General features: G+C 58.6%; 1 protein-coding gene across 1 annotated transcript in view; it reads left to right on the forward strand.

Annotated features, from left to right (window-relative positions):
* Positions 1–6,255, forward strand: part of G6PD (glucose-6-phosphate dehydrogenase) — a 22,673-nt gene extending 16,418 nt beyond the window's left edge. Inside the window, exons 10-14 of the mRNA XM_054294625.1 lie at positions 860–1,095; positions 3,216–3,292; positions 5,322–5,414; positions 6,000–6,061; positions 6,186–6,255. Of these exons, the coding sequence (XP_054150600.1) occupies positions 860–1,095; positions 3,216–3,292; positions 5,322–5,414; positions 6,000–6,061; positions 6,186–6,226 (509 nt within the window). The 3' untranslated portion in view covers positions 6,227–6,255. The remainder of the gene's footprint in view (positions 1–859; positions 1,096–3,215; positions 3,293–5,321; positions 5,415–5,999; positions 6,062–6,185) is intronic.
* The last annotated feature ends 5,573 nt before the right edge of the window (positions 6,256–11,828 follow it).

The raw sequence follows: 11,828 nt of genomic DNA on the forward strand, positions 1-11,828 counted from the left end.
GCTGCGCTGCGGGAAGGCACCGGGGTGGTGATGATGGTGATGGATGTTGATGACAATGACAATGATGACAATGACAATGATGACAATGACAATGATGACAATGGCAATGCCACTGTCCCAGGTGTGCCGTTCGTGCTGCGCTGTGGGAACACGCTGGGATGGGAATGTTGATAATAGTGATGGACAATGATGACAATGATAGTGACAATGATGACAATGACAATGATGACATTGACAATAACAGTGATGACAATGATGACAATGATGGCAATGACAATGATGACAATGACAATGATGACAATGGCACTCTCCCCAGGCGTGCCGTTCGTGCTGCGCTGCGGGAAGGCGCTGGGGTGGGAATGTTGATGGATGTTGATGACAATGACAATGATGGCATTGACAATGACAGTGATGACAATGATAATGATGACATTGACAATGACAATGATGACAATGACAATGATGGCATTGACAATGACAACGATGACAATGACAACGACGACAATGACAATGGCACTCTCCCCAGGTGTCCCGTTCGTGCTGCGCTGCGGGAAGGCGCTGGGGTGGGAATGTTGATGGATGTTGATGACGATGACAATGACAATGACAATGATGACAATGACAATGATGATGGCAATGACAATGATGACAATGATGACAATGACGATGACAATGATGACAATGATGACAATGCCAACGCCGCTGTCCCCAGGCGTCCCGTTCGTGCTGCGCTGCGGGAAGGCGCTGGGGTGGGGACGTTGATGGATGTTGATGACAATGACAATGATGACAATGACAGTGACAATGATGACAACGATGACAATGACAACGATGCCAATGCCAACGCCGCTGTCCCCAGGCGTCCCCTTCGTGCTGCGCTGCGGGAAGGCGCTGAACGAGCGCAAGGCCGAGGTGCGGCTGCAGTTCCGCGAGGTGCCCGGCGACATCTTCGCGCGGCAGTGCAAGCGCAACGAGCTGGTGGTGCGCGTGCAGCCGCGCGAGGCCGTCTACGCCAAGCTCAACACCAAGAAACCCGGCATGTTCCTGCGGCCCGAGGAGTCCGAGCTCGACCTCACCTACGGCAGCCGCTACAAGGTGCCCGGAAAGGGCAGGGGGACGCAGAAATGGGGTTTGGGGACGCAAAAATGGGGTTTGGGGACACGGAAACGGGGCGGCGAGACACAAAAATGGGGTTTGGGGACATGGAAATGGGATTTGGGGACACAAAAATGGGGTTTGGGGACGCAAAAATGGGGTTTGGGGACACGGAAACGGGGCGGTGAGACACAAAAATGGGGTTTGGGGACATGGAAATGGGATTTGGGGACACAAAAATGGGGTTTGGGGACACGGAAATGGGGCGGTGAGACACAAAAATGGGGTTTGGGGACATGGAAATGGGATTTGGGGACACAAAAATGGGGTTTGGGGACACGGAAATGGGGCGGTGAGACACAAAAATGGGGTTTGGGGACATGGAAATGGGATTTGGGGACACAAAAATGGGGTTTGGGGACACGGAAATGGGGCGGTGAGACACAAAAATGGGGTTTGGGGACATGGAAATGGGGTTCAGGGACACAAAAATGGGGTTTGGGGACACGGAAATGGGGTTTGGGGAAACAAAAATGGGGTTTGGGGACACAAAAATGGGGTTTGGGGACATGGAAATGGGGTTTGGGGACACAAAAATGGGGTTTGGGGACATGGTAATGGGATTCGGGGACACAAAAATGGGGTTCGGGGACACAAAAATGGGGAATTGAGACCCAAAAATGGGGTTTGGGGACATAAAAATGGGGTTCGGGGACACAAAGATGGGCTTTGGGGACACAAAAATGGGATTTGGGGACATGGAAATGGGGTTTGGGGACACAAAAATGGGGTTTGGGGACATGGTAATGGGGTTTGGGGACACAAAAATGGGGTTTGGGGACATGGAAATGGGGTTTGGGGACACAAAAATGGGGTTCGGGGACACAAAGATGGGCTTTGGGGACACAAAAATGGGATTTGGGGACATGGAAATGGGGTTTGGGGACACAAAAATGGGGTTTGGGGACATGGTAATGGGGTTTGGGGACACAAAAATGGGGTTTGGGGACATGGAAATGGGGTTTGGGGACACAAAAATGGGGTTTGGGGACACAAAAATGGAGCATTGAGACCCAAAAATGGGTGTGGGGGACACAGGAATGAAACATTAAGACGCAAAAATGGGGTTTAGGGACACAAAAATGGGGTTTGGGGACATAAAAATGGGGTTGGGGGACATAAAAATGGGGTTCAGGGACACAGAAATGGGGGTAGGGGACACAAAAATGGGGTTTGGGGACACAAAAGTTGGGTTTGGGGACACAAAAATGGGGAATTGAGACCCAAAAATGGGGTTTGGGGACACAAAAATGGGGTTTGGGGACATGGGAATGGAGTTGTCCCCAAAACCTACCTGGGGAGGTCCCCAAAACCCCTCTGGGTCCCCCAAATCCCACCTGGGCGCCCCAAAATTCACCTGGGGGATTTGGCCTCCCCCAAATCCCACCTGGGATCCCCAAATCCCACCTGTGTTCCCAAAACCCACCTGGGCCCCCCCAAAATTTACCTGGGACCCCAAATCCCACCTGGGGAGGTTCCCAAAACCACATGGGCACCCCAAATCCCACCTGGGAACCCCCAAATCCTACCTGGGACCCCAAATCCCACCTGGGAACCCCCAGTCCCAGGTGTCCCCTAAGATGGGGCTGTCCCCACACCTGGGGCTGTCCCCACACCTGGGGCTGTCCCCCCACACCTGTCCCCACACACCTGGGCTGTCCCCACACACACCTGGGCTGTCCCCACACACCTGGGCTGTCCCCACACACCTGTCCCCCCACACCTGGGCTGTCCCCCCACACCTGTCCCCCCACACCTGGGCTGTCCCCCCACACCTGTCCCCACACCTGGGCACCCCAAAATCCACCTGGGATCCCAAATCCCACCTGGGTCTCCCTAAAATTTACTTGGGACACCCAAATCCCACCTGGGAACCCCCCAGTCCCAGGTGTCCCCCCACACCTGGGGGTGCCCCCCACACCTGAGCCCCCCAAAATTTACCTGGATCCCCCCAAATCCCACCTGGGGAGGTTCCCAAATCCCACCTGGGCACCCCAAATCCCAGGTGTCCCCACACCTGTCCCCACACCTGGGCCCCCCTGACCCCCCGTCCCCCCCAGGACGTGAAGCTCCCGGACGCCTACGAGCGGCTGCTGCTGGACGTGATCTGCGGGAACCAAATGCACTTCGTGCGCAGGTGAGGGACAGGGACACCTGGGACACACCTGGGGACACACCTGGGACACACCTGGGGACACCTGGGACACACCTGGGACACCTGGGGACACACCTGGGGACACACCTGGGACACCTGGGACACACCTGGGACACCTGGGGACACACCTGGGGACACACCTGGGACACCTGGGACACACCTGGGACACCTGGGACACACCTGGGGACACACCTGGGACACCTGGGACACACCTGGGGACACCTGGGACACCTGGGGACACACCTGGGACACACCTGGGGACACCTGGGACACACCTGGGACACCTGGGACACACCTGGGACACACCTGGGACACACCTGGGACACCTGGGGACACACCTGGGACACACCTGGGGACACACCTGGGGACACCTGGGACACCTGGGGACACACCTGGGACACACCTGGGGACACCTGGGACACACCTGGGACACCTGGGGACACACCTGGGACACCTGGGACACCTGGGACACACCTGGGGACACCTGGGACACACCTGGGACACACCTGGGACACACCGGGGGACACACCTGGGGACACCTGGGACACCTGGGGACACCTGGGACACACCTGGGACACCTGGGACACACCTGGGACACACCGGGGGACACACCTGGGGACACCTGGGACACCTGGGACACACCTGGGGACACCTGGGGACACCTGGGACACACCTGGGGGACACCTGGGACACCTGGGACACACCTGGGGACACACCTGGGGACACCTGGGGACACCTGGGGACACACCTGGGGACATCTGGGACACCTGGGGACACACCTGGGGACACACCTGGGGACACCTGGGGACACCTGGGGACACACCTGGGGACACACCTGGGGACACCTGGGGACACACCTGGGGACACCTGGGACAGGTGAGAGGGACAGGGGGACATGGGGACACCTGGAGACACCTGGGACACCTGGGACAGGTGACAGGGGACACCTGGGACAGGTGAGAAGGGATGGGGGGAACATGGGGACAGGTGAGAGGGACAGGTGGCACCTGGGGACGGGAGAGGGGACAGGTGACACCTGGGGAGGACGGGGGGGACGTGGCAGGGACAGGTGGGACGCAGGGACAGGTGACACCTGGGGACACCTGGGGACAGGTGAGAGGGGACAGGTGACACCTGGGGATGGGGGGAGGGGACAGGTGACACCTGGAGACAGGGGGACGTGGCAGGGACAGGTGGGACGCAGGGACAGGTGACACCTGGGGTTGGGACAAGGGGACAGGTGACACCTGGGACAGGTGAGAGGACAGGTGGGACCAGTTTGGAGAAGAAGCTGGGACCAGTTTGGGGGCCCAGGTGCACTCTGGGCACTCTGGGGGTGCCCAGGTGAGCCCAGGTGGGTTTGGGGTTCCTCAGGTGAGCCCAGGTGCACTCTGGGGGTGCCCAGGTGAGCCCAGTGAAGTTTAGGGGTGCCCAGGTGAGGTTTGGGGTGCCCAGGTGAGCTCTGGGTCAGTTCTGGGGTGCCCAGGTGAGCTCTGGGTCAGTTTTGGGGTGTCCCTGGTCAGTTTTGGGTCGGGTTTTGGGTCAGTTTTGGGGTCCCTCAGTCAGTTTTGGGGTGCCCCCGGTCGGTTTTGGGTCAGTTTTGGGGGTCCCTGGTCAGTTTTGGGGTGTCAGTTTTGGGTCAGTTTTGGGTCAGTTTTGGGGTGTCAGTTTTGGGTCAGTTTTGGTCAGTTTTGGGTCAGTTTTGGGTCGGTTTTGGGTCGGTTTTGGGTCAGTTTTGGGTCAGTTTTGGGGTCCCTCAGTCAGTTTTGGGGTGTCAGTTTTTGGGTCGGTTTTGGGTCAGTTTTGGGTCAGTTTTGGGTCGGTTTTGGGTCAGTTTTGGGTCGGTTTTGGGTCAGTTTTGGGGTCCCTCAGTCAGTTTTGGGGGTGTCAGTTTTGGGTCGGTTTTGGGTCAGTTTTGGGTCAGTTTTGGGTCGGTTTTGGGTCGGTTTTGGGTCGGTTTTGGGTCGGTTTTGGGGGTCCCTGTCTCAGTTTTGGGGTCCCCCCCCCGCAGTGACGAGCTGCGCGAGGCCTGGCGCATTTTCACGCCGCTGCTGCACCAGATCGAGCAGCGCCGCGAGCGCCCCCTGCCCTACACCTACGGCAGGTGAGCCACGGGCACCGGGGGGGGCACCGGGGGGGGCAATGGGGGGGCTGGGGGGCACCGGGGGGCACCTCGGGGGGGTGGGGGGCACCTGGGGGGAATATGAAGTGGTTTGGGGGTCCTGGGGGGGTGGGAGGGCACCTGGGGGTATGAAGTGATCTGGGGGTCCTGTGGGGGCACCTGGGGGGCACCTGGGGGGGGTGGGAGGGCACCTTGGGGGCACCTGGGGGGATATGAAGCGGTTTGGGGGTGCTTGGGGGGCACCTGGGCACACCTGGAGGGGGGGGCTGCTCCTGGGGGTCCCGTTGGGTTCTGGGGGGTCCCGGGGGTCCCGTTGGGTATTTGGGGGTCCCGGGGGTCTCACTGAGGATTGGGGGGTTCCCGTTGGGTACCAGGGGTCCCATTGAGTACTGGGGGGGGTCCCGCTGGGTATTTGGGGGTCCCGTTGGGTTCTGGGGGTCCCATTGGGTTCTGGGGGTCCCGCTGGGTATTGGGGGGTCCCGCTGGGTATTGGGGGGTCCCGTTGGGTCCCGTTGGGTTCTGGGGGTCCCGGGCCCCCCCCGACCCCCGTTTCCCCCCCTTTCGCAGCCGGGGCCCCCCCGAGGCGGACGAGCTGCTGCGGCGGGCGGGGTTCCTGTACGAGGGCACGTACCGCTGGGTGCCGCCCCCCCGACCCCCAACCCTGATCCATGGGGGGCGCTGTGGGGGCACGGACCGCTGGGTGCCGCCCCCCGACCCCCAACCCTGATCCATGGGGGGCGCTGTGGGGCACGGACCGCTGGGTGCCGCCCCCCGACCCCGACCCACAGCAATGATCCATGGGGGGCGCTGTGGGGCACGGACCGCTGGGTGCCGCCCCCCAACCCCGACCCACAGCAATGATCCATGGGGGGCGCTGTGGGGCACGGACCCCCAACCTGACCCACATCCTGACCCACAGCAATGATCCATGGGGGGCGCTGTGGGGCACGGACCGCTGGGTGCCGCCCCCCAACCCCGACCCACAGCAATGATCCATGGGGGGCGCTGTGGGGCACGGACCGCTGGGTGCCGCCCCCCGACCCCGACCCACAGCAATGATCCATGGGGGGCGCTGTGGGGCACGGACCGCTGGGTGCCGCCCCCCGACCCCCCAACCCTGATCCATGGGGGGCGCTGTGGGGCACGGACCGCTGGGCGCCGCCCCCCCGCGCCCGACCCCTGACCCACATCTGATCCATGGGGGCGCTATGGGTCACAGACCCCCAGCCCCTGACCCACACCCTGACCCACAGCAATGCTCCATGGGAGGAGGCACTATGGGGCACAGACCCCCAGCCCTGACCCACGGACGGACCCCCCAAAAACACTCCAGGGCTCTGGGCTGGGGGGCGGTGCCCCATGGGACCCCCCGTGCCCCATAGACCCCCCCAATCCTGCCCCATAGACCCCCCAATCCTGCCCCATAGGGGGAATCTATGGGTCAGAGACCCCCCCAATCCTGCCCCACAGAGCCCCCCACACACTCCAGCCCCCCAAAAACCCCTCTGGGCTGGGGGTGACCCCCATACCCCGCCCCCGCCCCACAGCGCCCCCCAGCCCCATAGAGCCCCCCAACCCCATAGAGCCCCCCAATCCTGCCCCATAACCCCCCCTGCCCCACAGCGCCCCCCAACCCCATAGAGCCCCCCAATCCTGCCCCATAACCCCCCCTGCCCCACAGCGCCCCCCAGCCCCATAGAGCCCCCCAGCCCCATAGACCCCCCCAACCCCATAGACCCCCCAATCCTGCCCCATAGGGGGAATCTATGGGTCAGAGACCCCCCCCAGCCCCGCCCCACAGCGCCCCCCGGGCCCCCCAACCCCGCAGCTGGGACCAAAGCTCCCCCCTCCCCCAATCAAGACCCCAAAGCTTAATTAGCTTAATTAGCCCCTCATTATCCCTTCCCTTAATTAGCCCCTAATTATCCCTTCCCTTAATTAGCCCCTCATTATCCCTTCCCCCCCCCCCCAAACCGGGAGCAATTAATGATGATTAACGCAAATCAATCAATCGATTAACGCGCTATTAACCAGGACCAATTAAACCCACCTTTGGCTAATTAATTGTCACCGGCACCTGCTAATTGCCCCCAGGGCAGAGCCCCAAACTTGGGGGGCAGAACCACAATACTTGGGGGGCAGGACCCCAAACTTGGGGGGCAGAGCCCCAAACTTGGGGGGGTTTAGGACCCCAAACTTGGGGGGCAGAGCCCAAACATTGGGGGGGTTTAGGACCCCAACAGTTGGGGGGCAGAACCCCAACAGTTATGGGGCAGAATCCCAAACTTTGGGGGCTCAGGACCCCAACACTTGGGGGGTGAGAACCCCCATACTTATGGGCGGGTCCCCAACAGTTATGGGGCAGGGCCCCTTATGGGGTCAGGACCCCTGGCACTTATGGGGCAGGACCCCAACACCTGGGGGGCAGAACCCCAACATTGGGGGGTCAGGCCCCGGCACTTGGGGGGTGAAACCCCCACACTTATGGGGCAGGACCCCAAAGTTGGGGGGCAAAACTCCAACATTGGGGGAGTCAGGACCCCAACACTTGTGGGGCAGAACCCCAATAGTTATGGGGCAGAACCCCAACATTGGGGGCAGGACCCCAACACTTGGGGAGCAGAACCCCAATAGTTATGGGGCAGAACCCCAACATGTGGGGGGCAAAACCCCCCTGGCACTTGTGGGGCACAATCGCTGCCACTTGTGGGGTCAGAACCCCGGAACTTGTGGGGTCAGGATCCCAAATTTGGGGGGTCAGAACCCCCACACTTATGGGGCAGGACCCCAACACTTGTGGGGTCAGGACTGCTGGCACTTGTGGGGCAGGACCCCAAACTTGGGGGGCACAATCGCCATTGGGGGGGGAGACCCTGGAGCCCCAAAGGGGGCGGGGCCGAGGGGCCGGGTTGAAGCTAATAAGGGGCGGGGCTTATGCTAATGAGGAATAAAGGTGTGTTTATGCTACTAAGGGGCGGGGTTTATGCTAATGAAGAATAAAGGTGGGTTTATGCTAACAAGGGGTGGGGTTTATGCTAATGAGGAATAAGGATGTCTTTAATAGGGGGTGGGGTTTATGATAATGATAAATATGGCTTTATGCTAATAAGAAGGCGGGATTTATGCTAATGAGAAAGCGTCGCCGTTGCCGGGGCAACACTGATGGGGGCGGGGCCGCCAGCCAATCCGGAGGCGGCGGGGAGGGGGCGTGGCCAAGGGGGCGTGGCCGGAGGGACGCGGCTGCGCCGTGGCGCCTTTGGGGGGCGGCCCCGGCACTCGGGGTCACCCCGGGGGTCTCTGCGGGTTTTGGGGTCCCCCGGGTGGTTTTGGGGTTCCTGTGGGGTTTGGGGTCCCCCCCCGATATTTTGGGGTCACCCCGGGGGGGTCTCTGCGGGTTTTGGGGTCCCCCGGGTGGTTTTGGGGTCCCTGTGGGATTTGGGGTCCCCCCGTGTGTTTGGGGTCTCTGTGGGTTTGGGTTCACCCCCAGGACATTTTGGGGTCCCCCCGATATTTTGGGGTCCCCTCGGGGGTCTCTGTAGGTTTGGGGTCTGTAGATTTTATTGTCTCTGTACATTTTAAGGTTCCCCCGATATTTTGGGGTCCCCTTCGGGGATTTGGGGTCCCCCGGGTATTTGGGGGTCACCCCGGGGGTCTCTGGGGGACGCACCCCCCCAGCTCCAGCGCCTCCGGCCACCCCTCGTATTTGTTGGAGCCGCGGCTGTTCCGGACGTGCTGCGGGAATTGGGGGGTTCGGGCGGATTTGGGGGGATTTTGGGGGGATTTTGGGGTTTTGGGGTGGGTTTGGGGTTTTGGGGTTTTGGGGTCCTTTTGGGATTTTGGGGGTTTTGGGGTTTTGGGGTCTTTTTGGGGTTTTGGGGTGGGTTTGGGGTTTTGGGGTTTTGGGGTCCTTTTGGGATTTTGGGTAATTTTGGGGTTTTGGGGTCTTTTTGGGGTTTTGGGGGTTTTGGGGGAATTTTGGGATTTTGGAGTTTTGGGATCCTTTTGAGGTTCTGGAGTCCTTTTGGGGTAATTTTGGGGTTTTGAGGTCCTTTTGGGATTTTGGGTAATTTTGGGGTTTTGGGGTCTTTTTGGGGTTTTGGGGGTTTTGGGGTCCTTTTGGGATTTTGGGTAATTTTGGGGTTTGAGGCTTTTGGGGATTTTGGGTCATTTTGGGGTTTTGGGGGAATTTGGGATTTTGGGGTCCTTTTGAGGTTCTGGGGTCCTTTTGGGGTAATTTTGGGGTTTTGGGGTCATTTTGGGATTTTGGGTAATTTTGGGGTTTGGGGATTTTGGGGTTTTGGGGTCATTTCGGGGTTTTGGGGTCATTATGGAGTTTTGGGTAATTTTGGGGTTTTGAGGCTTCTGGGGTTTTGGGTCATTTTGGGGTTTTGGGTAATTTTGGGGGTTTGGGGATTTTGAGGTTTTGGGGTTCTGGGGACCTTTTGGGGTTTTGGAAATTTTGGGTTTATGGGGCAGTTTTGGGGATTTTGGGGGAATTTTGGGATTTTGGGGTCCTTTTGAGGTTCTGGGATCCCTTTGGGGTAATTCTGGGGTTTTGGGGTAATTTTGGGGTTTTGGGGATTTGAGGTTTTGGGGTCCTTTGGGAGTTTTGGGTTTTGGGTCATTTTGGGGTCATTTTAGGGTCCTGGGGTCCTTTTGGGGTTTTGCGGTAATTTGGGGGGTTTGGGGTTATTTTGGGGTTTTAGGGTCCTTTTGGGGCCCTTTTGGGATTTTGGGTAATTTTGGGGTTTGGGGTCCTTTTGGGGTTCTGGGGACCTTTTGGGGTTTTGGGGATTTTGGGGTTTTGGGGTCATTTCGGGGTTTTGGAGTCATTGTGGGGTTTTGGGGTCATTATGGAGTTTTGGGTCATTTTGGGGTTTTGGGGATTTTGGGGTTCTGGGTCCTTTTGGGGTTTGGGGTCGTTTTGGGGTATTGGGGTTATGGGGTGTTTTGGGGAATTTTGGGGGAATTTTGGGATTTTGGGACCCCCCAAATCCCCCAAACACCCCAAAATCTTCTAAAATCCCCAAATCCCCCCGAAAATCACCAAATTTCTCCCAAACCCCCCCCCCCCCCAAAATCCCCTCAAAACACCGCAAAATGTCCCAAGCCCCCCCAAAATGTCCCCAAATCCACTCAGGACCCTCCAAACCCCCCAAAATCCCCCCAAAATGACCCCAAAACCTCCAAAATTCCCCCCCAAATCTGCTCAAAAGTCCCCCAAAATCCACTCAGGACGCCCCAAAATCCTCTTAAATCCCCTCAAAATCCCCCCCAAGCCTCCCAAAATCCCCCAAATCCCCCTCAAATTCCCCCAAATTTCCCAAAATCCCCTAAAAATGCCCCCAAATCCCCCTTAAAATTCCCCCAATATCCTCCCAAATCCACTCAGGACCCCCCAAAATCCTCCGAAATCCCCTTAAAATCCTCCCCAATCTCACCAAAATCCCCCCAAATCCCCCAAAATCCCCATCAAACCCCCCCAGATTCCCCCAAAATCCCCACAAAACCACTCAGGACCCCCCAAAATGTCCCCAAATCCTCCTCAAATTAGCCCCGAAATCCCCCATAAATCCACTCCAGACCCCCCAAAATCCCCTCAAATCCCCCCCAAAATCCACTCAGGACCCCCCAAATCCCCCAAATCTTCCCCCACACCCCCCAAAATTCCCCCCAAATCCCCTCCAAAATTCCACTAAACCCCACAAAATTCCCCTAAAATCACCCATAAATCCCCCCAAAATCCCCCAAAACCCCTCAAATCCAGTCAGAACCCCCCAAAATCCCCCAAATCCTCCTCGAATTACCCCAAATCCCCCCAAAATCCCCCCAAACACCCCCAAAATGCCCTAAACTCCCCCCAAAATCCACTCAGGAACCCCCAAAATCCCCTAAATTCCCCAAATCCCCCACAACCCCCAAAAATCCCTCCAAAATACCCCATAATTCCCCTAAAATTCCCCTAAAATCCCCCCAAAATCCCCCAAAATCCACTCAGGACCCCCCAAAATCCCCCAAATCCTCCTCAAATTACCCCAAATCCCCCCAAAATCCCCCCAAATTCCCCAAAAATGCCCCAAATCCCCCCCAAACCCCCCAAAATTCCCTCATAAATCTCCCCAAATCCTCCTCAAATCCACCCAGGACCCCCCAAAATCCCCTAAATTCCCCCAAATCCCCCCAAACACCCCCAAAATCCCCCCCAAACCCCCCCAAACTGCCCCCAAATCCCCCCCAAAATCCAACAAAATCCCAAAATTTCTCCCTAAACACCCCAAAATTCCCCTAAAATCGCCCAAAAATCCCCCAAAATCCCCCAAAATCCACTCGGGACCCCCCAAATTCCCAAACCCCCCCAAACCCCGACCTGCTCGAAGGGGCTCCTGTCCTGCACCC

Source organism: Melozone crissalis, unplaced genomic scaffold (assembly GCF_028551555.1).
Source record: "Melozone crissalis strain CALT ecotype California unplaced genomic scaffold, PUWL_Pcris_2 ptg000291l_1, whole genome shotgun sequence".
NCBI classification, from domain to species: Eukaryota; Metazoa; Chordata; class Aves; order Passeriformes; family Passerellidae; genus Melozone; species Melozone crissalis.